The following is a 27,893-nucleotide window of genomic DNA, read 5'->3' as shown; positions in this document are numbered from 1 at the left end:
ACATTCAAAAAGTCTTTTAAAAATTAGTTCTGGGGCTCCTGGGTGGCTCAGTCTGTTGGGCGTCCGACTTCGGCTCAGGTCATGATCTCACAGTCCCTGAGTTTGAGCCCCGCGTCAGACTCTGTGCTGACAGCTCAGAGCCTGGAGCCTGCTTCGGAGTCTGTGTCTCCCTCTCTCTCTGCTCCTCCCCTGCTCATGCTCTGTCTCTCTCTGTCTCAAAAATAAATAAAAACATTTAAAAAATTTAAAAAAAAAAGAAGAAAATTAGTTCTTAGTTTTTAATTATTGTAAAGAGTAAGTATTTGAATTTGTTGCCGTGCTTTGGTAGATTTTAAGTATCATATATGGACTCTAAATAAAAAGAACATCATAGCACTTTTGTTTTCTTAGGCATTTCAGCTTAAACATTAAAGTACGAAAGAAATGGGAGTTCATTCTTATGGATAATAATGCAACTTTATTGTGTGCAACCTGTTTCACACCAAGAATTAGTTTTTCCATGTGAAGTAAGTTGAGATTGAAAATGATAAAGTTATTGTTAAGGAGACACACAGAAAGGCAATAGAAAATGCTGAAAAAAGTTTCTGTCTGAAACTGGAAAACAGAACAGTCTGGAAGAAAAAAAAAAGATATGAGAAGAGTACTACAGGTTACTAACACCAAAAAAACTACTTTGTGGGAGAGAAGGGCCAGGCGATTATCTCAGAAGGGAGGGTTGGATTTCATGTGCATTTTTAACGTATTTGCTTGGCAATAATAATCCCGGAATTTTCTTCTGCGTTGTTAGAGCTCTTAACCTTTCCCACTGTCTATAATTTTATTATGCAGCATAATATATATGTTTTTATTTAGCGCAAAGTCCATCTGTCTAATTTTGTCCCTCGCCAGCAAAGTCATACCTCAGATACACAGCGGGAACCAACTGGAAGACCTATCAGAGTATATGTGAAGTTTGGATTTTTTAATTAAAAATTTTTTATTATCCTATTTTGGTTTTCTTACTGAGTAGACTCCTAGGGAAAAATAAGTCCTGTGAGTTTACTGGTCTGCTTTAGAAGTACAATTTAGACTCACAGAAATGAAAGTTAAAGAGAGATCCAAAGTTTTGCTTAAAATAAAAATCACCAGACAAGATAGGCTATGAAATCCTCCTCCCTGTGGTTGAGGACACGTAACACTTTGGAGCAACTGTCCTCAAACACTTCTGTCCAGAACCCACTCCTCTTCTGGAGTTTCTGAACTCTTTCTGCTCCACACCACCTTCAGCTCTCTTCCCTAAACTGCCATTGGTGATATGTATATCTGTCACTTTGGGTGAGATGGTAATAAAGGAGGCAAAGTCCGTACCACTTATCAGAAACACGAGAAGAGAAACATATCCTTGGACTTGTTTTAGTGTTCTAATTGGCAAATATGCCAAAGGACTGACAACCTTGTATGCTGTGGTGGAAACGAACCTCTGATGCAAGATCTACAATCCTCTAACGCAACATACAAAAGCAATATACATAGGCCAGTTCAGTTAAAACTCTTACTTTTTTTGGTACTCTGTGATAGGACTTTAGAAAAGATAAATCCCAATGGTGGAACATAAGTGCGGCAGAAAAGTAGAAATAATGAGGCCTGAAATCCAAAGATAAACGCATTATTGAGGCATATTCCCCTGGCCCTTAGGTATGTGGACAAAGAGGTCACGCGTTACTGTGAGACAGAGGGTCAAAGGTGACACAGGGCTCCAAGAAAATATTTACCAGAGAAATGTGATGATTCATTTATCAGTCCAGAAATACCAAGTACAAAACTTCAAGATATAAAGAAGGATCAAATTATATAATGTATATGATTCAATTTAAAAATTCTTAGCCCTCTTACATTATGTTATCTAGATTACAATAGTAAAAAATCAAATTACATTCATATGAAACTTGTATAAAAAGAAATCAAATCCATTGTTATGAAATTTTATAGTACAATTATTTTCTGATGGGTCTTTTCTTAGGTCATGGTATTTATAATTCCATTTACATCTGTGTAATTTTTCAAAGTGAAAAACAAAAGACAGTCAATAGAAATCTAAACTTTCATTTGCAAAACTCCATTCAGTTTCCGGGCTAGTAACACATGGTGATGTCGACTTGTCCTCCAGACATGGACTGCTACCAAAGATCCCCAGTTTATGGAGCATGCAGGCCTCTACTCATTAGGAACGCTTTTTGGTTTGGCTCACGTTTCAAGAAATTCTGCAGCATGTCCATGCCGTCCAGAGATCCCCCAGGTTTCAGGATTAGGTTTCTGTATTTCATTCCAACCTAATAAAATAAAACATCACACCTAATAATTCATTGTTAAAGCAATTTCCCAAATCTCTAGATGCAAAAGAAAAAGGAGGAAAGGTGAAGAAAAAGGGACTTTGACTTTACTTTGTCTGGATGTTCTCTTTTGCCTTAACTACAGCTCTACAGAGCTGTACTTATTTATTTTGGTAGCTATGAGAGCTGAAGCTTAAACCTCCAGTCTTCTACGTTCCTCTTTATTACTGTCTTATCTCCTTAGAGTTTCAACGGTGAGCAAACAAACAAAAAATAGCCAATGGAATGTATAACAGATTCTTATTTAGTAGCCCATCTCAAATGCTATTTCAAAAGAGTTAGCAAACCAAGTGTTCAAGAAGGCCACAAATAGGGGATTTGTGTACCTAGAACCAGTGGCATCACCACTGCCAAAATGGCTTCTGCTATGTTTTTACAAGGGGTTTATAAAAAATACCTCATCCTTATGGATGGCGGTAGGACAACAGCACATGTCCCAGGTGTAGGTTAAGTTATTTCTGTGGGCTCAGAGCTAGGAATAAGGACCTTTGTAAAGTTTTCCTTGGGGATGAGGTCTGCAACCTTAAAACACAATGTAGTTACTCTGCCTTTATTTACATAAACGTAGCAGCAAGTAAAGTGAAAGAAAACGACTGAAATTCAGTATCAGTGTCATTCATTATTTTCACTTCCTTTTCATCATCCTTTTAGGGATACAAAGCAAGACAATTCAGTGAAGAAAAATTCCAAATATACATATAAATAGTTCACAGAGTAACACTTTTAAATTTATATCCATTAAATCATTTGATCAATATGACTAATAGTCTTTTTGACAATAATAGCTAGAGAATTTTCAGAGACAAAAGTAACTTTTGACTTATAACAACAATTCTCTTTGGTACAACCATCAGAGATAAGTCTAGTCAAATTGTTAATAAACGAAAACGTCATAAAATAAAAATTTTGGGGTTTATCTTTTTGTTATTAACAGAAATCATCTGCAGTTTATTAATCCTGACAGGTTAACATCAAACTTCCTAGTCTGGGCCCTGATTAGGAGTAAATAGTCAGTTACCTTCTTGTAAAGTCTAGGGCAGCACAGTCCAACAGGAATATAATATAAGAAACATAAATAACTTAAAATTTTCTAGTAATCACATTTTAGAAGGTAAAAAAAAGTCAAAATGGTGAAACTAATTTTAATAAGATATTTTAACCATATATCTATGTTACTTCAGCATATGTCAATATAAAAATTACTGAGATTTACTTTCTGTGGTAAGTCATCAAAATCTCGTGTGTGTTTTTCACTTTTCCAGCACAAGTTTTTAGTTATGCTAGCCACATTTCAGGTGCTTGACAGCCATAGGGAGCTACCACAGTGGACAGGGGTAGGGCCTAGAACACAATGTGATCTTTAGAAGGGCTTATTGGACAATATTCTAGTATGACAATGAAAAGGCATGTAGTAATCTTGTTGCCTTATCTACAAGTTTTAGATAAATTTTCCTAAAGAGGGTAGGCCTGTAATCACTGATACTCGAATTCCTGAAAACTCTGGTAATGAAGACTTAAGCTAGACTTAATGTTCTTTGGGGGGGGGGGGGGAATGATGTGTAGTTTTTTGCTTGGTCTGTAGCAATCCATTACTGTTAGGCTAGCAATTGGGAACCTAAAATGTGAGTGATGGCTGATCCTGCCATAGACATTATTATTCTAAGAAGTAGCAGCTTAGAGCTCTGGAGCCCAAACACAGTCAACCTCCCTTTTCTTTCTTTCATTGCCCCAAATGCCTACATTTGACCAGTGTTAAATCAGTAGGCGGAAAGGGTAGGATGGGGAAGACGGTGCTCTCCTGGATCTTCACCCCTTTCCCTAAGAAGCCACCACAAAAATAGGGAGAACTGGGGCTCCTGGGTGGCTCAGTCGGTTAAGTGACTGACTCTTGATTTTGGCTCAGGTCATGATCTCATGGCTGTGCAATCATCCTGCATCCGGCAGCTCTATACCCAGCATGGGGCCTGCTTGGAATTCATTCTCATTCTCATTCTCATTCTTTCTGTCAATTTCTCTCTCTCTCTCTCTCTCTCTTTCTCTCTCTCTCTCTCTCTCTCTCCTCCCTCCATACCTCCCTCCCTCTGACCCTCCCCTGCCTGTGCTCTCTCTCTCTAAAAAAATAAACAGACATTTAAAAGAATCTCCCACAATGTGGCTACCTGACAAAATAGTCTCATTTTGTACAGAGAACTGCAGTTCTAACCAGCAAAGAGATGTAGGTACTTGAGGAGTTGCATGGCACTGTGAAGAGGCAGCTCAGGGCTCCTCTGACCAGTAAGGTCATCGTGGAGCCGGGGGGGTGTGCAGCTCAACACAGCTCCAGTCCTGTCCCGCTTACAGCTCCAAACAAGTTGATTCAATTTCCTGAATTACAGAGCAATGGTCTTTTAATAGTTTCATTTCCTTCACAATGAAGTTTGGAGAAGAGTTTAAGAGTCATTTTGGTAATAGGATCTTGCTTTTCTTACAAAAAAAAAAAAAGTTAAGTGAATTTTTGTGTTTTAGGAAGGTACCGGCTCTCTGGGTGAGAGAACACTGTCTGGGAGACATATGCCACAGGTGGAAGGAGTCTTTGCCATAAGTTGTTCTAGTCTGTTTACATAATAAAGAAACTTGAACTGTAAGGAAGGCAGAAAGACAAGTTCTAAGACAACCAGTGAAATTTTTTTATGCTAGAAGAATCCTTCAGGAGGATCTGCACATAGTAAGAGCTTCTATTAACTAGTCTATGAAGGCAAATCAGCATCAGTCTCCTGTGTGGTTTTTAAAGTTTTTTGGTTTTTTTTTTTTTTTTTTTACTTATTTGTTTAGAGAGCCAGGGAGGGACAGAGAGAGAGATAGAGAGAGACAGAGAGAGAGAGAGAATGAGCAGGGGAGGAGGAGAGAGCGGGAGAGAGAGAATCCTAAGCAGGCTCCCCACTGTCAGCATAGAGCCCGCTGGCAGGACTTGAACCCATGAAGTGTGGGATCATGACCTGAGCCAAAATCAAGAGTTGGACGCTTAACCAACTGAACCACCCAGGCACCCCACCTGTGTGGTTTTTAATCCTGGAAGATTAGAGTGTATCTTTTGGCAACTGTGCAAGTCCTCTCTAACAGTGATGTTTCCTAAAGCAAGGTCAGGAGTCTTGGAGTCAGGCCCAAGTTTGAATCTTGGCTTAACCCTCAGCTCTGTGACCACAGGCCTTGGTTTTTTTTCCTGTAAAATAGGAACATGCCTCCCTCACCTAGTTTATGGGGAATTGGGGATGATTTCAGGACACTGCCCTGTCCCTAGTATAACACATGGCACCCAGGGCCACTCAGTAACCCTCTGTGGTCATCCATTCCTCCTCTCATTTCTGTCCCTCTCACACTGGCCCTCCATTCAGTGTCTCATGTACACAGCAGGGACACAGATGCATTCCTGGTTTGGAGTCTCCTTAAAATTAGTTCTGTTTCCTAATAAAACTAAAAAAAAATACAAGAGACTTCATCTCCATTATTAATAAGAAATAGACTATCTCGTTCAGTAGGAATATTAGGGAGGTGAGACAAGGCACTCATCTAAGAATACATACTCTTTATTTGAGGTAATATTTTAAGAGCAATCATAATGGCCTGAACGAAGGATGCCACCATCTGTAAGTAATGAGAATATGTTTCCTGCTGGGTCTGGCATTTCTGAGGCAGCACATGCAAGCTCCCACTGTCTTCCAATCCTCCCTCCTTCCTACTGTGACTGACTCTGGGGAGGAGAGCCAGTTGTCTCCTTCCTACACTGAGTAACAGGCATCAGGGAAAAGAGCATCCATCCAACGATAGGTGATGATGATCAGGCACCCAACAGGCTCCCTAGCCAGCTTTAAAAGTGGATGCTGAAACCTTCCACAGCCCATCTGTAAACTCCTTCCCAACAGCACACTCTTGGTTTCCTATGAGGGTGGGGATATCGTGGGTGGAAAAAGAATACCTTGGACAACAACAAAGAAAAAGGGAGAGAGTGAAAGAGTGGTGCTGGTAGTCAGGGAGATGGAAATGAGAACAGTGGGTCAGAATCTGCTTGATTAGAAGAGGCCTTTTGGAAACTGTGAGAAAAGTTTCAATTTGTGAGGATAGAAGGATAGATCTATATTTATGGGGAGGGAGATCAGAAAAAAAGAAAAAAAGAAAAAAAAAAAGAAGAGTAGTCTGGCTATTAATATGTATTGGGGGAAGGGGAAATAGGTGGGGACAACTACCGTAATTAAATGTAACAGTTTTGAAGTAGACGACACACAAAAATGAATAAAACAGCTCCAATTACAAGGACTTTATCATCTAGGAGGTAAAAAAAAGACAATGTACAAAGCAGATTATTAGGGTTCTAAGAGAAATACAGAGAAAGGCTGTAAGAACACAAAGGAAGAAAAAGTGCTTCCAGTTGGTTGGGATTCAAGACTTGGAAAGTCTGGTCTTGTAAATATGCAAGAAGTTAAGTTGGAAATCAATCCCATTTCTTTCCTTTGTCCCTTAAATCAGGCAAAATCTAAGTCTGTCAAGAAAGGCTGAAGTGTAAGAAAAATCAGCTTTGTGGTGGTAGGTCAAGAGAGCCGAAGCAGAAGTTAATCCATTTGTAAGGACCTTCAGAAGGAATTTCATATTCTCCCTTAGCAACACATTGTAGCAGGAATTGGGCTTAGAATTCTGAGTGGAGAGCACTGGAATAGTTAGCTTTAGAGTACAAATTCTCTGTGAAGTAATTCTTTTTCATGTTAACCCAAAGTTTGTCATGTTTCTGTGTCTGCTATTGCATGTAAAGATCTAGCTACTTCCTTATGGCATTACAGATTAAAATATAATAGTTGCATTTGACTGTCTTGATTTTCTTGATTCCATTCAGCAGTGATACTCAGTTTTATTTTTTCTTCATTGAAGGAAAAACAAAGATTAGCAATTTCTCTAAAAGCAAAAGAGGAGGGAGATAATTCTAGCTTAATAATATAATTGTCTTTGAATCCACCAAGTCTATTACCTCTTAGGAAATTTTCCCACAATGAACTTGCCTTATAAAAAGAAATGGCCCTAGTTAAAATGCCGCCATTTTCTTCAACCCTATGATTAGCTGCTGGATTTTGAAACTACATTTGGTGACGCTGGATATCTTCTTTAAAGAGCTCCTAGAGCTTGCTGGAAAAGTATTATTCCCAAGCAGCTCCCTTCCATAGTTACTTAAGAAATCAGCTGGAGAAGGAAAACATATGTCTGATAATGAGAATTCTCTATATTCTACTAGAAACAAAGATTTTAGGATATGTTTAATGAACAAATTAAATAATGAAGATAGTCTAACTATTTATAATGAAGAAGAGAAAATCACAAATAAAACCAGAAGTAGCAAACTGTGGCTATTATAGATAATTGGTCAATTCTAACACTTGGATAGAGGCCCTCAAAATAGAATGAAAACCACTGTACCATAAAAACATGCTATTGCTACCTTTGGTATTCAGAAGACTACAGGTTTGGGGTGCCTGGCTGGCTCAGTTGGTAGAGCATCTGACTCTTGATCTTGCAGTTGTGAGTTCAAGCCCCACAATGGGTGTAGATTACTTAAAAAAAAAAAAAAAAAGACTAGGTTCATATTTGACCCTTCCTATTATTGTTGTCCCAGTGAGTAGTGCACTTTCTATAGTTCTGCTTGCTAACACCTGGAATGTTTCTCAAAGCAGACCCTGAGATTTGCAGGATGGCGAGAGGTTATAGAGAGAAGGCCTGGAGATGTTCTTTTGTTGATACCAATGACCAGGACAATAATGTCAACAGTACGTGATCTTTCAGTCTCCAGCCTCTCTACAGATTTTGGGGACGAAGAATAGCAGACACTGATTCCTTGAAGGGCCATCCAGTTATCTTCTCAAAATGATTCAAATACATACTAGGTGAAACTAATGTAACATGATGTGTCAACTACAATTAAAAAAAAAAGGTGTCGACTTTACATCGATATAAGTGCACCAATATGTACTCAATTGTGATGCTTATTAAGAAATCTAAGACACTCTGGGGCGCCTGGGTGGCGCAGTCGGTTAAGCGTCCGACTTCAGCCAGGTCACGATCTCGCGGTCCGTGAGTTCGAGCCCCGCGTCGGGCTCTGGGCTGATGGCTCAGAGCCTGGAGCCTGTTTCGGATTCTGTGTCTCCCTCTCTCTCTGCCCCTCCCCCGTTCATGCTCTGTCTCTCTCTGTCCCAAAAATAAATAAACGTTGAAAAAAAAATTAAAAAAAAAAAAAAAAAGAAATCTAAGACACTCTAATCCTCCTTCCTTTCAAGGTGTCCTTTTATTTGCTTGCTTTTGTTGTGGTTTATTACTGAACATTTCTAGAGCCTATTATTTATCCTTGCTAATACAGAATTTTCACAATGGTTTTAGGAAAGAGTCTTTTTACCTCCCTGTGCTGGGCAATAATAACTGGTCCCTATCTACCGGAAACTTTGTAATTCTGGAAAATACAGCAGAATTTTAGTGATGAGGGAAAAAACATACGAGGGAGACAGGGAGCCTTGAGACAACAGGGTCTGTGTGATATATTGTGAATGCTCTGATACCCTTGACTTCAAATCAAATTCAGTATTTCTATAAAAATTCTTTCGGGACACCTGGCTGGCTCAGTTGGAGAAGCATGTGACTCTTGATCTCAGGGTTATGAGTTTGAGCCCCATGTGGGTACAGAGATTACTAAACATAAACAAACAAACAAACAAACAAACTTAAAAAAATTCTTTCTCTTCATCACAACGTAGCTGTAATGACCAAATATTTTTCTTAGAACAGGAAAACTGTCTCAAAGTATTACATTTTAATAAGTGGGTATTTGAATTTTGTAAATCAGGTATTACTTTAGAGCAAACATTTGTAAAACTTAAAAAAAAAATAAGTGAACCAAACAAACAGTATACTGTAGAGGGAATAAAATGGCTATTTAAAAAGCTGTTCTAGTCTCTGCCACTGCAGTGAAGAGTGTGAGAGTGGGGTGCAAAGGGATTCTCCTTGGTCACTGGAGCCCGATTCACTACTGTTGTGACAAAAGGGGAGCAAGAAATGCTATAATATCCCAGAATACTTGATAGGGAAGAAAAAGGAAGGGATTAAAGTTAGCTTCATGGCGTAAGATGAATAATATATAGCAATGTTGAACCCAGAATTTTAGTGAAACTGAAAACTGTGTTTTACATTACAAGGCAACAACTCCAAGTTGTTGGGAATCTTGTGTTCTCCAAGTTCACCCCAGGCCCCTGATCTAAAATAAAAGTAGTCTGGCTGCCTGCCAAGCTGTGAAGCTTGAGAGTAAGAGGAAGTACACAGAAGCATAATGGCAGGGACTGTGTCTGCTGGACTTGCAAGTTCCTTGGGGCCGACTGGGATCAGTACATGGGCTGTTACCTTGACAGATGGAAAAGAAGAGGTAACAGTGGAAGGTACTGGAGATGTGGCTGTGTAAGTGGAAACACAGAGGAGATGAGTGAGGAAGCTTAATTGAAAAAGGTACTGTGGCACTTATGCTAGGAAGCGTCACCAACTTGAAAGAGTCAGTAACAGGTCATAATTGCACCTTTATATAAGTAGACCTGGAGTCTCTATAATCATTGTTTTCTGATTTCTGCAATAATGCATGCTCTGTGTAAAAAAATAAGGAAAAGCTCCATAAAAATCACAGAAAAATATTTAATAATCACTCATGAAATTATCACTCGAAGCTAAGAATGGACATTTTGATGTACTCTTTTTCTAAACATGTATTTTAAAATAAAAATTTGCATTCTATGGTACAAAATATTTTATAGCCTGACTTTTTTCACTTTGTGTTATAGTTATATTAAACATTCCAGACATAAGAAAAAGCTTGGTGAAATCCTTCCCTCACACTTCCCTCAAGTCCATTCTTTTCTTCAAAAAATGGAAATACCACTTTTGGTTCAGATGATCAGGAAGATTTCATAAGCGAGTAGCCAGCCATGTGACTAGGGCCTTTAAGAATGGTAAGATTGAAGGTGTATCTGGGTGGCTCAGTCAGTTAAGCATCTGACTTTTGATATCAGCTCAGGTCATGATCTCACGGTTTGTGAGATCAAGCCCCATGTGGGGCTCTGTGCTGACAGTGTGGAGCCTGCTTGGGATTCTCCATCTCCTTCTCTCTGCCCCACCCCTGCTCGTGCATGCTGCCTCTCTCAAAACAAATAAATAAACTTAAAAGAATGTTAAAATTTTTAAGAGGTAGAGACAAGAAAGTCACACCTTTTAGGTGGAAGAAATAGAATGATCGTATTTGTGAAGGCGCAAAGACCTATGGGAACACATATATCTGGCTGACACATTGAATTCTGGGAAGTAAGGAAGACATGTGATGGCTAAGCTAAGGACTGTGAACACGGAAAGGAAAGCAAGAAACAGGAAGTAAAAACAAAAGGGTAGGTGAGGGCCTTTGGAAGTTGGCAGCTGGGTCATCAGTGGTCACTCGAGAGAGAGTAATTTTCTAGTTCCGTTGGTGGAGGCAAAATATAGGTTTGCATGGACGGCTCCTTACACCAAGAAATTAGGCTGTGAAAGGAAGGAGAACTGAGTAATAGCAACAGGGTTACCAGAGGCAGTAGCAATAATCCCAGTTTTTGCCAAGACACATTAAGGCTTGGTGTTAGACACATCTTTCAGACAGAGGGAAAGAAGGTGAATACTGAAGTATAGAAAGAGAACAAAAATGACATAGTTAGTCTTGATGACCGTAATTTTCTTAGTGGAGAGGAGAGAGGATTTGAGACTCGGGGGATCTCAATAAGGGAAGTGGGACAGGACAGCAGAGTAACACTGGGTGTCCACTACAGGTTGGATAGCACGATTTTGTAGTGGGACATGTTAATGGAGTCACACAATCTTCCCCAGAAAGCTCTGAATCCCAAGGGCACCATCTCTAAGTGAGATGGTAGAGGAATCCAGGGCTGGGTACTTGGCTAAGGGTCATACAGAAGTCAAGACATATATGAGAACAGTTAGTGGCTGATCATTGTAATAGGTTGGCCAGGGAATGGAAGGAGACTTACAGTGAACTAATAGCCTGGGTAGGGTAGGATGGAAGAAGGAATGATTGGGAAGGTTAGTGTAGATAATGTAGGTACCCTGGAGGTGTTTTGTTTTGTTTTGTTTTGTTTTGTTTTGTTTTGCAGGGGGGGTGGGAAGAAGGGGATGGTGGGCTAAATTACAGCTATGTGGGGCGCCTGGATGGCTCAGTTGGTTGGGCAGTTGGGCATCCGACTTCGGCTTAGGTCATGGTCTCAGGGATCGTGAGTTTGAGCCCTGCATTGGGTTCTGTGCTGACAGCTCAGAGCCTGGAGCCTGCTTCAGATTCTGTGTCTCCCTCTCTCTCTGCCCCTCCCCTGCTCGTGTTCTCACTCTGTCTCTCTCAGAAACAAATAAACATTAAAAAAAAAATTATAGCAATGAATTTCAGTATATGTGTGTGAGGCACTATGCAATCCAGAAACATAAAGTTGGGGGGAAGAAATTGGTTGGCTGAAATAAGCACAGAGAACCTGAATTTGGTAACTTGCTCTTCTAATTTCTGAATCAAATAGAATGAGAAGCACACTGAAAAATGCATCAGGCCTGGAAATAATCTGACAGCTGAGTCTTCAACAAGAGTGGAGACTAGGGGACTATAACTCAGGAAGGTTTGGCTGGTAACCACCTGGCAGTCAATTCACTGTACACAGAAAGGAATGGCTCAGGTTAATGAAGCAGCCTAAATTACTTAAAGGCATTTCGGTTACAAACTATGTAGGAGGTGGGGTATGCCAGTCACATAGAAAGGGTACCTCCCATAGAAAATGTATAAAGAAACTGTGTCGAGAATGTGAAAACATACCTAGACCATTAACATCAAGAAAGAGTTTACCTTTCTTTCCCAACCTCCTATAAAACTAAAGCATTGTATGGCACATGTCAAAACTAGCAGCTATAAATGCTCAAATGCATAAACAAAGCTTTGAATTTTAATTATGCAATATATTGGAATGTTAATAAGCAAGAAAATGTGGTAGGTTTTTTTTTTTTAACTTAGAGAATTAGAGTTAATCACTTGTGCACTGCAACTTAATGATGGATGATTTGAGAAGATTCAAGATTTTCAAGTTAAAAGCTGTTACCAAATCTCTTATGCTAAAATCTAGGTGTAATAAATATTTTACACTGGGAACGACAAAATTAACAAAAGGAGAAAAGAAAATACAATACCTCTGGATTCATTATCCCTTCTTTTTTAAAACAGCTGTAAAACATGTCCATGGAAAATACTTCACTCCAAAGATATCCATAATATTGGCCATCATATCCCCCTGCCAAATGTCCGAAAGTAGCTGGCATATTTGTGCCTTTAAAGAAAGATACATTTCAATCAATGTGATGGTCAGTGTTAATTATCAGGTTATCAGCTGGCTAAGGTTTCCCTTTGGGGAGTCCGGAGACTGGAGAGTGAGTCTCCAGCAACAAGCAGGATCTTACCTGCAGTACTCCCTGGGTTTACATGTGCCCTTGGCCAAGATGTTTACAAACTTCTCTGCTATGATGACTCAACTTCAGAGCTGGTTTCGGCCCTAAGTTCTGGAATATCTAACAATAGTTTCAGAGGCTTTGTCCACACCCATCAGATAGCTTAGTATTTCAGGACTACTCAGTCCTTTCTAATCCTTTAGACACATATGTGTCTTATAGATACTCTAATAGTAAGCCCACTCTTTGTCACACAGCTTTGCATCTAAAATGTGTCAGAACGGCACTTACTTTAGGTTCATAATTACTAAAGAACTCTTTATTTAAAAAACTAAAAAGGTTTTGCCAACTCAATCTACCTCTAGGGCTATTTTTAAAAAGGATTTTTTCAGGGTGCCTGGTGGCTCAGTCATTTTAAGCGTCCGACTCTTGATTTAGGCTCAGGTCATGATCTCACCATTTGTGAGATGGAGCCCCGTGTCTTGGATTCTGATAGCGTGGAGACTGCTTGGGATTCTCTTTCCCTCAGTCTCTGCCCCTCCCCACCTCCACTTTCTCTCTCTCTCTCTCTCTCAAAATAAATAATAAATAAACTTAACAAAAATAAAAAGGATTTTGTCAAACTGGTCTCAGGGACAAAACTGTTGTATGGTCTACTATAAACAGATCACAAAAGTAAGTGAGGAGCCTGGATTGACTCCATTGGACTCTTCTGACCTTTATTATCACTATCAATGTGACAGGTTCATTTAAATAACAACTTCCTTGGTGGAAAAAAGTCACCTTGCCAACTATGTATACATGAACAACTACATGTTGGCTTAAAGTATATAAATACAAATGTAAACACAGTCACGTGTGTACCTGCCCACCTACCCACATGAATCTCATAAATACTGGGCTAGAAAAGGCTAGCTGGAATTCCTTAACTGATCTCAGAACCAAAATCAGAAACAAGGTAGAAGTTTGTACTTCTCTCTAAAACTTCCCCGTTTGCCAATTTCTCAGTGAAATCACTAGGAAGTCAGGGCACACGTACGGAGGGAGGAGCCAGGTGGCTGTTGCCAAATGCGAATGGCTTTCTCTGCTCTGGGGTGGAGGCCAATTGCTCATTCTTGATTACACTAAAATGCTGCAAAGCTGGAGCCACCTTTCCTTTAAACACACTTGGACAAGATAAGTCATACGGACATAGTAAGCTTATCAGAAAGCCATGGCCTGATTATAGAAATCAGAAACAAATATACATTAGGTAAGCTGCCTGACAAACCCTATGTTTCCTGGCAGTGTTAGGAGGATACCCTGTACTTCGCTGAAGAAAATGAATTCAGGTCATAGTGCTTACATACCTGGAGTTGCCGCGACACCTAAAATCTCTGTGCAATATTTGGCATATTCACTTGCAGCATCCAGCGACGTGTTGGTATGGAGAGACTGATCAACTTTGCTCAAAACAATCTGGCGTAAGGTCAGAAGACCTAATAGCATAAGAATGTTTGGGCATGTTTTGGAGAAGAGAGAACTACGTGTTCTAATATCACAAGATCAAAGATTTAAAAAACTGACGCCTATAGTACATATTACAAAATGGGAGTAAGATACCTCATTTAAAATTTAAAAGAAGATGTATTTTTTTTTTCTTGGACACATTCCCAGGATATTTAGCAGTCTCCCCTCCCCATATTAGCACTCTTAGGGTAATACCATGATTACAAGGGAAATAAGTTCTATAGAACAAGAAGCCAGCCATTGTCTATTAAAGCAATTCTAGTGTATTTTCCTTTTCTAAAATTACAAGTCATACCTGTGTTGACCAGTCTGGAAGCAACAAGTTTTTCAAGCAGATCATCCATAATAGGACTTCCATCTTTATAATGTTTTGACAATCTTCGGAGGGAATCGATGTCCCATACCCAATTCTCAAGCATTTGTGATGGCACCTCTACAAAGTCAGTTTCCACATTTGTTCCACTAAATCGAGCAAAATCAGTCTAGAAAATAAACATAAAGGTCTTTTTTTAAAGCACTGAATGAAAACTACCTATGTGATGAATCATAATTAAGACTCTGTAAAACTTGAGTCAGAATCAGAGTCAACTACCTGTTTGAATAAAGGGTTAGGATAACTTCAAATTTAAATAAAAACAACACAGTACCAAGCAGCCTGAAAAATAACCCCCAAGTACTCTATGTTAAAGTAATATTTCATTCTTTTAAATCATAAACAAACTTGGAACAATCATCAGGAAATCATAAATGAAAAAAAAAAATCAGACTGAGTTAAAACAAGCCCTAAGCTTTGGAAATAAAAATATTAAAAAATTTTTTTCCATTAAAAATGAATAGATTTAAGACAGTTTCTCCCTACTTATCTATTTCATGTGCTTCATTTTGTTTATTCAAAACATGCCTTTCTGGAGCACTCATCACTCTATTTAACTATTAAAGTTAAAAAAGTTTTTTTTAAATGTTTATTTATTTTTGAGAGAGAGATAGACAGAGTGTGAGCAGGGGAGGGGCAGAGAGAGAGGGAGACACAGAATCTGAAGTAGGCTCCAGGCTCCAAGCTGTCAGCATAGAGCCCGATGCAGGGCCTTGAGATCATGACCTGAGCCAAAGTCAGATGCTCAACCAACTGAGCCACCCAGGCGCTCCTTAACTATTCAAGTTTTAATCAAAATCAAAGAGTTAAATTACAACACTGCAGATACCCTTTGCATGTTATATTTTGTGTTCTGAACTTTAAATACGTGATTCTAAGATAACTATGTTGCAGAAAGCCTAGTTGTACCTCTCAGGGTAGAAGAGGTTAAAACAAGAAGCCACTTCAGGGGGAGGTATAAGTGTGGATCAGTTGGCAAGAGGGTAACTTAAATGCAGGGAGAGCTTTCTGGACAAACAAAGCATATATCAGAAGTTAAAGCATCCCTTGGAAAAATAAAGGGCTTACTCTCAGGGTGTGGTCTAAAAGTTAAAAAAAATTTTTTTTGAAGTATAGTAAGTTGTTGAATCTGATGTCAGAAAAGCTCTTGATCAAAAAAAGGGGAATTCACTAGAACAAGCTGATATTTTCTGCCTTTCACACTGTACACAGAACTTGTGTAAAATTGACATTGACAGAGAAGACTTTGCATTAAACCAACTGGCTCATCTGCAGAATGGGGTTATCTTTCTCTTGTTTTTCCCTGAACCTCTGTCCTGTTTCCTTCTTCAGATGTGTTACAATCCCAGTCCCTCCCTGACTTCATCATCCCTGGGGCTCTGAGGGGAAGAGAAAGGAAGAAGGGCTTAAGCACTGGAGATGGCAGCAGATGGGATGCCAAATCAGCAGCAAATAATGATTCTGCTTTTGGCCCAGGGCAGAAGCACAGATGTCAATGCCATTTCACATTCTGCCTTCCTCTCTTTATGCAAAAAAATGTTTTGCTTGACTTCCTATCATAATTGCGCTGATTCTAGATATGAAAAGCTGCAAATACTGAAGGGCCAAAGGGAATGAAACTCACTAGATGCTGGAATTAGGCCACCTGTGTTTGAGGACATCGTAATAAAAAATTCTTATAGAAAAGAGGCAAGGGTTCCAGAAAACTGAATATTTTGCCTCTTTCTGGTACATAATCTAAAATAACAACTATCCTACATTTAGATTTAAAAACTCTGATAAAATAATCAGATAATAGTGGATATCTATTGAGACTTTACCACGTTAGGCATTATGCTAGGCCCTTTACCTGGATTATCTGATTCAAATTCCAAAATAATTGTATGAAGTATATACTGTAATCTTAATTTTGAGATAAGGAAATTGAAACATACTGAAATTAACAGTAGAACTAGGATTTGCAACCAGATAGTCTGATTCCAGAATTCAGGTTTTTTTAAAAAAGTTTTTATTTATTTATTTTGAAAGAGAGAGAGAGCAGGGGAGAGGCAGAAAGAGGGGAGAGAGAGAATCCCAAGCAGGCTCTGCAACTGTTAGTTGGCATGGAACCTGATGCAGGACCCAAACCCATGAACTGTGGGACATGAGCCGAAACCAAGAGTCAGATGCTCAACTAACTAAGCCACCCAGGCACCCTCCTGGCCCCTGAATCCACAGTTGGAACCACAATTGCTATAATTCCTCTCTACCTTATAGAAAAATGAAAAAAAAAAAGGAAGTTTAAATTATGAGGTTACAAAATAACTAAATCCTCTTGGAAGTTATTTAAAGTAGCAAAGTCTTTTATCAAAAGCGACTTTAAAAACAGAGCAAAAGTGAGGTTTCAGTTCTATTTCCTTAGAAATCCTACTTCTTCTATATACTGGAAGCTGTCTGTTTCAAGGGTCAAACATGAGGCTGGATGTAAAGGTCAGCCTTTATAACCATCTACCCTGACCTAGGGACTGATTCTGTAATACTAATTGCATGATTTTCTAAAGATTATAGTTTTTAACTAAGTATTAACAGAGCAAATAAAGGCAAATACACCATCAGCTACCACTATAAAATATTTTGAGAAAAATATACATTTTGTATATTTTGCTTGTGTGAATATTTTTCAGGCAGCCACTGCAGATTAGGGTACACCTCAACTCCAAGTAACAACAAATTGTGTGTGTGGTTGGAGGTGGTGGTGGTGGTATTTCAGAACCTAGAAAAACATGAACAAATGAATAACTCATGAGTTGCAATTGAATAAAATAAGAATTAACACAGTTATGTCATGCAGAGTAGAGAAGAGAGGACTTATTCTGCCCCAAATCATGGTGGGGGTGGGGGGAGAGAGTGCAGCAAATGAATGAACAGATCAACAATGTCTTCTAAAGAACAAAAGGAAATGTTTGCAAGGAGTAAAAGCTAAAAATAACCCTACTGCTTACTAATTTCCCGTAAGTCAGTCATGCTGTTTCTCTGTGTGCCCTTTGAGCAAGATCATTTAAATATTTTTCAAATGAGGAGGACAAAGAACCTACAAAATTCAAAAGCTCAATTTCCAGCAAACAACTAAATTCTAAAAAGAAAGGAATCCACAGTCAGCCACTGTATAAGTCTACAAAGAAATTCTGAGCAAGTCTTAGGATGTAGGAGCCTGCTGGGGGTCTGACAAGCAAAACAGCATGACTGCTGAATTATTACTCACTGCTGACCAGCCAGCAAACACTACTCCCTAGTATTAAAGTATTTAGGTTCCAAAGAACCCTAAAAAGTCCTTTATACAGTTTTTTCCTTTTTAAAATTTTTAAAAATTTTATTTTAAAGTTTTTAATTTTATTCATTTTGAGAGAGAGAGGGCAAGTGGGAAAGGGGCAGGGAGAGAGGGAGACAGAGAAACTGAAGCAGGCTTCATGCTGTTAGCACACAGCCCAGCAAAGGGCTCAATCTCATGAACTCTGAGATCATGATCTGAGCCGCTTAACTGACTGGATGCTTAAGTGACTGAGCCACCCAGGCACCCTTAAAATTTTATTTGAGAGAGAGAAAGAGAGAGTGTGTGCCAGCAAGGGAGGGGGGTGGGGAGAGAGAATCTTAAGCAGGGTGCATCCTGAGCCTGGAGCTTGAAGCAGGACTCAATCCAATGACCCTGGAATCACAACCTGGGCCGAAATCAAGAGTTGGACATTCAACCTACTGATCCACCCAGGCACCCCAATATACAGTTTTCAGTAAGACCAATTCAAACGTGTCAAATATAGTAGCTTATGGGCTATAATAACTATTGATGTTAATATGCTTCCCTGATAAAGCAGAGCATTGTAAAATACACACAAAATAATTCAATTAAATCATCTTGCAGGTGACACTTCAAAAAAGTTTTAGAGCATTATTGGTGCAAGAAATATTTTGAGAATAAAAGTCTAGAAAACAACGTAAACTTAGATTTCTGTTTGGTCCTAAGTTCTTGAGAGGAAGCAAGTTGTCTAAAACTATGAGATTTACCTTTATTATCTTTTCAACAGACAACAGGATGCCTAAAATATATACCACCATAGATTTTTACAACAGATGACTCGATGTTATAGAGATTAACTTCTCAATTCATACAACACAGTAAGAGCTGGAACCAAGTTACATCAACTAAAGCTCAAAAGTCACAAGGGTTTTTGCTCTATTTAAAGACCAAAGTCTTATGGGTTACTGTTCTAATTAAGAGGCTGATTGATTTTAGTGGTTGTAACTAAAGTGTTATATTCATGATACCAAATCCCAACTCAAAGAAAAAGCAATCGCTGAAATCAGTAAATGTACTGTGTTTAGAAAAGGAAAAGGCAGGGGCGCCTGGGTGGCGCAGTCAGTGAACTGTCCGTCTTCAGCCAGGTCACGATCTCACGGTCCGTGAGTTCGAGCCCCGCGTCGGGCTCTGGGCTGATGGCTCAGAGCCTGGAGCCTGTTTCCGATTCTGTGTCTCCCTCTCTCTCTGCCCCTCCCCCGTTCATGCTCTGTCTCTCTCTGTCCCAAAAATAAATAAACGCTGAAAAAAAAAATTTTTTAATAAAAGAAAAGGAAAAGGCCTCAAGAGACTAGCCTTTGGCTGTGTAAGGTGATCCCCTAATGATTTCTTAGCATTCATTCCATACTCCAACCTGACTTGCCCCGAAATGTACAGATGATACAGAAATTTATGTAACAAAGCATGAAAAAAAGAAAAGTGCCAGCGTCTCTTAGACTTTGCTGCAAATAGAGGGTTAAAGTTCATACTTTTAACTTCACATACACCTAGCCATCATTGGAAGTAATAATAGTAATAAAGAGACCTTGAATAACACTTTGTTAACTTGCTTATTAAGCTTCAGAGCAGTACTACAGTTCAGCAGATCAGTATCACCACCATGATTTAAAAGACATGAGAAATGACACATAATCCACAGAGGTCTTAAATACTGCCATCTTGAAATCACAGGTTCATCCCCAAAATGGCTATACCTTCCTGACTACTCCTTCCTGTATATAAATTTCTTTCTTTTTTTTTAGACAAAAACAAATAAAAGTTCAGTTCAAACTCAAATGCTAACTAAGAAGGTTAGGGAGTATGTGTGCCATATTCACCAGTGTATCTCAATACTTAATAAATACTTAATTGATATCATTTTACTTACTATTCTTCTTCTTTTAATTTAGTATTTCATGTCCTCAAACTAAACTCGAAACATTCAAAATATTATCTCCTTTTTATTTTTCTTTTGAACCCCATCCTATCACATGTTAGACACAACAGATAATCAATACCTTTGCTTCTAAGGAATCAACTAAACATTTACCTCCATTTAAAATAACTTTTTCTAATTATTAAAAAAAAAACACGTGTAGAAAAGACAGTAAGCAAATGAAAAAAAATAAGTGTGTCCCCACATAGAAATAAACCATGTATGGGTCATCATATTTGGTTTATGGCTTTAGCATTTGTTCTGTGTACACAAGCATATATATAAAGAAATAAAAACACACATAAACTAACAAAATTGAGATCCTGAAAAAAATCACTTATAACGCTGATGATGGAAACACTAACAGTGTAAGGGCTGGGAGTCGGGAGCAGAGGCTACAAGGTTGTTGATAAGTGTTCACTGTACTTCAGGACTAAAACCTAAAAGGTCACTTTAGACAAAGGGAAATGTGTAACTAGATAAACTCATTCATTCCCCACATGATTACGTATGATTGATTAGAGGGAATGTCATTTAAGAAGCTAAGGAAGTAAAAGTCGATCCAACAGGAATACATACTTGGGAGACCAAATTCCGACCACATGACACAGTGCTGTCTCCAAGGCACAGAAGAGGAGCACAAAAATGGTTATAGTCAGTAGAGTAGCAAAGAGCATGACAGATCGTGGGTGAATCATTTAACCCTCTTGAGTATCAGTTTTCTCTGCTTGAAAATGGGGGGTGGGGTAATAGTACAATAGGAGAAGTAGGTTGGTAAATCCACTTCAGGGAATACTGTGAGGATAAAATTAATTAATGAATGGAAGGCAGTGATTATGGTGTCTGGAACATGGACAGTGCTCACCAAGCCTTGGCTGTTATTATCCTTCTTAGCCTGCCCAGTTTGCCTAACCAGGTATGGCCTTGACTGATGTCATTGTGACTGTCCTCGGTTTCCTCCAAGTATCTATTTTTCCATATTAATACTGAATATATTCTCTTCAACTAATCCCGCCATTCGTAATCCTCTATGAACTGCTCATTCTGTTCTGGCTTCTGGAATCAAATTTTCAAATAGACAATAATCATTAAAAAAACAGAAAAATCCAAACTTGGTTTCTAATCACCTTCAACAGATCTTCACCCAAAATCCACTGAGGATAACCATTTGTGAATCTCTTAAACTGTAAGCAACAGTACTTTGCCTCATGGACGCTTTTTCCCCCCTATTATATTGTGACTTGTGTGTTACATATTGATCCCCAAAGGGTTGCATTATGTATAAACTATAGTTAGAAAAATACTTCAAATATATATGGCACTTTATGCTTTCCTAAATAACTTTCACACATTATTAAATCTCACCAGCACCCAAGGCAAGTAGGTATGAGAAGTGTTGTCTTCATCTATGAGTAAGAAAAATGAGATGGCTCAAGGAGGTGAAGTAACTTGCCAAAAGTCACACAGTCAGGCCCACAAGTACATGGATGGTTTTTAATGCAGTGTTCTTATCCTAACACTAGCATGCCTTCCTGACTGGTACAGGGTTTACTTACAAGACGAGAAGCTCTCTATTAGACTTTTGACCAAACTAACAAATTATTTGGAATTACATAATTTGAAGTTTTTCTGCTCTTCCATTCCTTTCACTTTGAATTAATAAGGCTTTATTATGATTATGTGTTGCTTTAAAATGATCTCTAACAGTCCAAAACTCATTGCTTTTAATGTGCAAACGAACACAGACATCCCAATGGAAGTTATTAAGAAGTATTACTTTTCTTTTCTACCTAAGTTCAAAAGGCCAGTGATTACTGAGAGCCCAAACCACAATAAAGCCAAGAAACAGGAACAGATTCTAAAGATACCACCTTGTGATTGTATCTTCAAAATTATATACCCAGTAGTATAAACACAAGAAAATATGAGTGAAACTTTATCTCCTGAATGATGAGACAGTAGACATATTGAACTAGTGCACTTACATGTTTGAAAACTGGATGTTCCTGCAGACACATTTAAATATTACTATGACAAGCTCCAACGAGCTCTTCTGGTCATCAAACTTGCACACTGCCAAGGTGAGGAACCTAAACAGTGAGCTGCTATATCTTAAAATCAATCTAGTGAATATGTATGGCAAATTTAATTCACTATGTATTTCTCAGGGAAGTCAGATGTATTACTAAACACAGAAGCTATTAAGCTCCTTATTTACTACCACCCAGTTTAGGTCAATACAAAAGGTTTTGAAATTAGTATAGAGCTGCAAAAAAATGGTCCTGTGCCCATTAGTTTTGAGAAAAAGTAGTGATTATTGGTTCTGTATACAATTACCTAAAAGTTCTTTTTTTTTTTAATTGATGTGTAGTGGACATATAATATTAATTTCAGGTGTACAACATGGTAATTCAACATTTTTATCTTTAAAAGTTCTTAAAACATTACAGGACACTTGAAAGAATTAAAAGACAAATAGAGATTTTTTCAAAGATAATCTTGTGAGGAGATGACCGATCAAGGGATTGTACTACATACTATTTAACTATATGACACATTTTGTGTTCATGGAGGAGGTTAGGCAAACTCCAAGAATTGAATATAGTCCACTGTTTCAAGAGACACCATATACGAACACTGTCATCATCATATATACTATCATCAGTATATGACATATACTGACTCATGTATATATTATATATTCATAGATGTATATCAATAATTATATCAATATAATTAAAATATACATTATTCATTACAACATTTTAGAGAAACGAAAACTAGACTTATCCTAATTAAAGGAAATGTCAGCCAGAGAATGGACACTGACTGAAAATAAATATTTCAGGATCCCTATAGCTGTGAAAGTACTTTAAGACTATGAGAAAGAAAATTTAGTTTATTCTGAAAGAGTTCCTTTCCTTGGCTTGAACACAGGATAGAAATGGCTATATCAGTATATAAGGACTTTTTTACCTGAACAGATGCATATCTTATTTCCCTATGTTTTTTTTTTTTAACACGGAAATACCAGAATGTAAAGATAAAATGTTGAAACAACTAAACAGTTTTTTTTAACAATAGTGACAGTGGAATTTTGGAATTAAGTAGGTACATTTTTAGTCATTATAATGATTAGGAGCAGTTTTGAGGGCTGGGGATGCTAGATGTCCAGGACTGAATTGTACATACCAGGAAAATTAAAAAAAAAAAAAAAAAAAAAAAAAGGTCCCATATGCTGCAGGCCATTCATATATCCTACTGGATATTCACACAAGTGAAAAATCTATAATTAAGTGAGCGGAAAAATCTATAATTAAGTGAGCCCAGACACCAACTCTATTGCACATATTTCTGTAAATTATTTTTTACCCACTTTTAATTTCCAGGACTCCTTACTGGGATCAACTGTGTAAATCAAAGTAAGACTGCTTTTTTGTTTAGAAGTTTCCCAAGAGATGCTCACCATATTGGAAAATCATGTCACCACTGGTGCTAGTGACCAATATGAAATGTCTCTCTGATCCCCCATTCATATGTTAAAACGTAACCTCCAATGTGATGGTAGGAAATAAGGCCTTTGGGAGCTACTTAGGTCATGAAGGTAGAGCCTCCATTAGTGGGATTTAGTGTCCTTACAAGAGAGATCCCAGGGAGCTCCCCTGCCCTCTCCACCATGTGAAGACATAGTGAGAAGGCACCATCTCTGAACCAGAAAGCAGATTCTCACCAGACACCAAATCTGCCAGCACCATGATCTTGGTCTTTTAGCCTCTGGAACTAAGAAATAAATTTCTGTTGCTTATAAGCCACCTAGTCTATGGTATTCTACTATAGTAACCTGAACCAAGACATTTGGCAATACCATTCTAGGACTTGAGTTGACAACACAAACCACATTTATCACTCTGTAGTTTCTGCTACTGGATTTTATTCATAATGAATACTTCATTATGTCTTACTACATAGCCATATCCAGGCATTACTATTTGGAAAACATAAAAATGTATTTCTTTTATGTTCAGTGAGGACATTATATCAATTAAAAAAATTCTTTGTATGGAGAAAGGCTGTTAGGGAAAAAAAGTAAAATCCAAATAAAGTGCTGAGTATAGTTAGGAGTACTGTAGCAATATTGGCTTCTTGGTTGTGACAAATGTATTACAATAACATTAGATGTTAACAGTAGAGGAAATAAGGTGAGGGATACCTGGGCAATTTTTATACTATCTTTGAAAGTTTTCTGTAAATATGAAATTATTCTAACCAAAAATTTCTTATTAACAAGTTTACCTTTAGAGATGCATAGAGATTTCGAATTTGGAAAACTGTTCCTCCATTTCTGTTAACATCAGTTTTCTAAACTGTTAGGTTGAACTATTAACTTGATGTTTTCATATGTCAAATAACAGCTAAATATGAATAAGTTCATATGGTTTATCCTAGAATAGTGTGGGGCGAGTTTACCAAACTGTATTACACAGCTGAGAAAAACTGTACTTTTCATTTTCAGAAGTAAAGAGAAATGAGTTACAATCTACTGCACATACCCATGTGCGCTTCTTTGCAAAGTCTCCCCATGGTTATAGTATATTACCTATGATTTTGATTTGAAGCTAGTAATGGAAGGTGTTTCAACATAATTTATTATTAAAAAAAAGAGTTGAGTCTGAGACCATTGAAAACCACTAAACCACTGAACTAAACAAAGCATTAGTAAGTGGAAGAGACAGATTACAGCATAGTTTATCTGTGAAGCTTACACTAAATTCCTATGCAGAAGAAAAGAATGAAAGGAAAAAAACAGAGTATTTGTAACCCTTAATGATAAGTCTTCCTTCTTTTTCTTTTGCAGGGTGGTCTTCAGTGAGCTCTTTGATCAGTGAATTAAATTCCTAGTAAAAATCTGGTGTTAAAGAGGACACAATAAGAAAAATTTCATGTTTTTACAGAAGGCCTATGAAATTCTTGAGCATATTCAGCTTTTGAAAAAACATGTAAGGGGAGGAAACTAACAGCAGTAGAAAAAATAAAAAGCCAGAAAAGCAACTGATAGGTTTACTATAATACACTCACTCACCTGTGCACAAATCTGATGCATGACATGACCAAATTCATGGAAGTAAGTCCGCACCTCATCATGCCTCAGGAGAGAGGGACGACCAGCTATTGGCTGCGAGAAGTTCACCACAAGGGCAGCCACTGACATCATGCGGCTCCCATCAGGGAGGAGGCAGCCGGGCTGGAGACCAAAGCAGGCTGCGTGGTTGTACTTTCCTTCCCTGGGAACCAGAAGCATTATTGGTGAGATAGGAACACTCTTCTCTAGCAACAACATTGCTGTGACCTCTCTCAGTCATTAAGTCTTATTTGATACCAGAGGACACTTTGGAACATGTAATCCACCCTTTAGAAAGTAGGTCAGCATTTTATTAAAATGGACAAACTGAAACTAAGCAAATAAAAACCCCACTATCACTTCACATGAGTTGTATCACCAAGGTTTCTTCTGTTGAAAAATCTTAATGTAAGAATTAAGAATATACACCACACCTACTGTAGAGCTCAGTGTTTATTTTAATGGGATCTTGCTTTTCTTCTTCAAAGATGGTGTCACTAAACACTAAACTGTGCTGAAGCAAGCTTGAGGTAAAAGATATAGTCTGATATACTAGGTAGTTTTTTCTTAAAGTTAGAATTGATAAAAACCAAATACCAGACAATAAGGTTTTTCCTTTTATTCAAGGAAGGAAGAATAAGTATTCACAATTAAATGAGCTCCTTTTATAAACTAGTCAGGACTTTTTGAAACAGAATACTTTTAGTTAGCTTAGGAAAAAGCATAAATTATACTATAAAGTGGTCTATTCTTGGACAATGGGGTATCAGTGACGGTCTCTCCAAAAGCTATGTGCAACTGGACTTTATTCTAGAAGTAGGCTTCCTTCTTCTTCTTCTTTTTTTTTTTTTTTTTTTTCCTCAGAAAACTAATGTACTTTCAGGTTTGGGGTAGACCTTTTAATTTGATTTGTTTTGATTTATACATACTTTTTTTGTTTTATCTTTACTTGGTGACTACTCGTCTTCCCGCCCCCCCCCCCCCGCCACACTGATGCCATTCAATTAAAAAAAATAATAAAAAAAAACTAGCCTTTTCCAGCTTTCTATTATGAGGTATAAAGCTGAAAAGTGTGTTGTTCCTATATCTGTATAACAATATGCTGCACAATCTTCAAATCACAACTTTCCTTGAATTTATCAGAAATCGGAAGGCAATCAACTAACTCACAATCTAAGAAAGATGACTTTAAGGAGAGAGGAAGTGAGGAAGCAAGCATTTTTTCACCTGGGGCAAATACTGCAAACACCAGTAAGAAAAGTCTTTCAACAAATTGTTAGGGGCACCTGGGTGGCTCAGTCGGTTAAGTGGCTGACTCTTGGTTTCGGCTCAGGTTACATCTCTCGGTTTGTTTGTTCGAGCCCCACACTGGGCGCCGTGCTGACACCTCAGAGCCTGCTTAGGATTCTTTCTCTCTCCCTCTCTTTCTGCCCCTCCCCTGCTTGCTTGCTCTCTCTCAAAATAAACAAACAAACACAAATTTATAAAAAAAACCAAAACTGTTAAAGGCCATCGTGGGCCAGCAAAACAGGGAGACACTGGGAGATATATATATATACATATATATATATATATATATATATATATATATATATATATATATATATAATATAGCCATTTGCAGGGTCTTCTCCCTGGACACACACAAAAGGACGGTAGCAGGATGACAGCCCTGAGACAGCATCAGTCTTGATGTAGGCCTGGGGATAGGGAGCCTCTACCTTGATAAAGGAATGAAGCACTGCCTTCTGGGAGGAAAGGCAACAAACCCTGTTGTCCTATCAGCACTGGTGAAAACCCACTGCCACTGGGAAAGAGAAGAGAAACAAACCTCTACTTCTGAAGGAAGGACAGGGAGATAGTGTGGACCCAGACATATCACTGAGGGTGGGGCGGGACCACTGAACAGGCTGAATCATCCCTGAGCAGGGACATGGGAAGGGAAGGCAGAGAGAGGAGGGGAGAGAACCCATGAACATGTACACCAGAAACTGTACAACGAATGTCATAAAATTTTCATCCAGCCAACCTTCTGGTTGTTCAATGGGCTAATCAGTGTTTCTGGAAGAATTTTGTGTAGTTAGTTGGAAATGCATAAAGAGATCCATAAATCTTATTTTTAATGGGGGAAAAATAACTAATCTGGAACATGTATATCCTGTTATATTTTATACCTCTTGGTACATTATGAAAGGCTAAAAACGTATCCTCCCCACACCCCCTCCAAAGTATTCCTAATTTGAGAGTAATGTCAGTGCTACTATGTTACAGAGACAAGGGTTGAGATATTTGGAGAATTTTTAAAGTGTAAGAATAGCTTAAAATCAAAGATTTTCTATCAATTTAAAAATCAGTGCCATTCAGGGGTTTTTAATCTTTCCTTTTAAAAAATAAACTTGACACATTTAATTTTAAGGGATTCTTTATTCTGAGGTTTTGCCTTTTCACATATTGTTTATAAAATGATGTGGATTTAAAAAAAAATGTCCTTTCCTTATCAGGCATCTTCTATCGGAACCATCAGAATACTTTTGTTTTTCTTTTGAAAATCTCAGTATTCAATGAAAAAAATTGAAATGTGATTAAAAAAAAGTAACTGGTCTTTCTTAGACCTATTCCAAAAATCCTTTTTTGAGTCACAACACAAATTACCCTATCTTACTTTTATGGAGTGACAGGAAGGTGACAGGAAGTGAATATTAAGTAGGTCACTACTTTCACAAGAGATCAGCTTCTGATCCCCATACCAGTGCTGGTAGCAATGGCCAGATGTTAGAGTATGA

The 27,893-nt window shown here is 38.1% G+C and overlaps 1 protein-coding gene across 1 annotated transcript in view; it reads right to left on the bottom strand.

Annotated features, from left to right (window-relative positions):
• Positions 1 to 456: 456 nt before the first annotated feature.
• The window catches only part of NLN (neurolysin), a 102,735-nt gene continuing 75,298 nt past the window's right edge, over positions 457 to 27,893 (bottom strand). Inside the window, exons 9-13 of the mRNA XM_047876005.1 lie at positions 25,072 to 25,273; positions 14,671 to 14,857; positions 14,216 to 14,344; positions 12,612 to 12,748; positions 457 to 2,309 (exon numbers count right to left, since the gene is read on the bottom strand). Of these exons, the coding sequence (XP_047731961.1) occupies positions 2,175 to 2,309; positions 12,612 to 12,748; positions 14,216 to 14,344; positions 14,671 to 14,857; positions 25,072 to 25,273 (790 nt within the window). The 3' untranslated portion in view covers positions 457 to 2,174. The remainder of the gene's footprint in view (positions 2,310 to 12,611; positions 12,749 to 14,215; positions 14,345 to 14,670; positions 14,858 to 25,071; positions 25,274 to 27,893) is intronic.

The sequence above is a fragment of the Prionailurus viverrinus genome, chromosome A1, assembly GCF_022837055.1.
Source record: "Prionailurus viverrinus isolate Anna chromosome A1, UM_Priviv_1.0, whole genome shotgun sequence".
NCBI classification, from domain to species: domain Eukaryota; kingdom Metazoa; phylum Chordata; class Mammalia; order Carnivora; family Felidae; genus Prionailurus; species Prionailurus viverrinus.
This window is presented reverse-complemented; position numbering and strand designations above follow the sequence as displayed.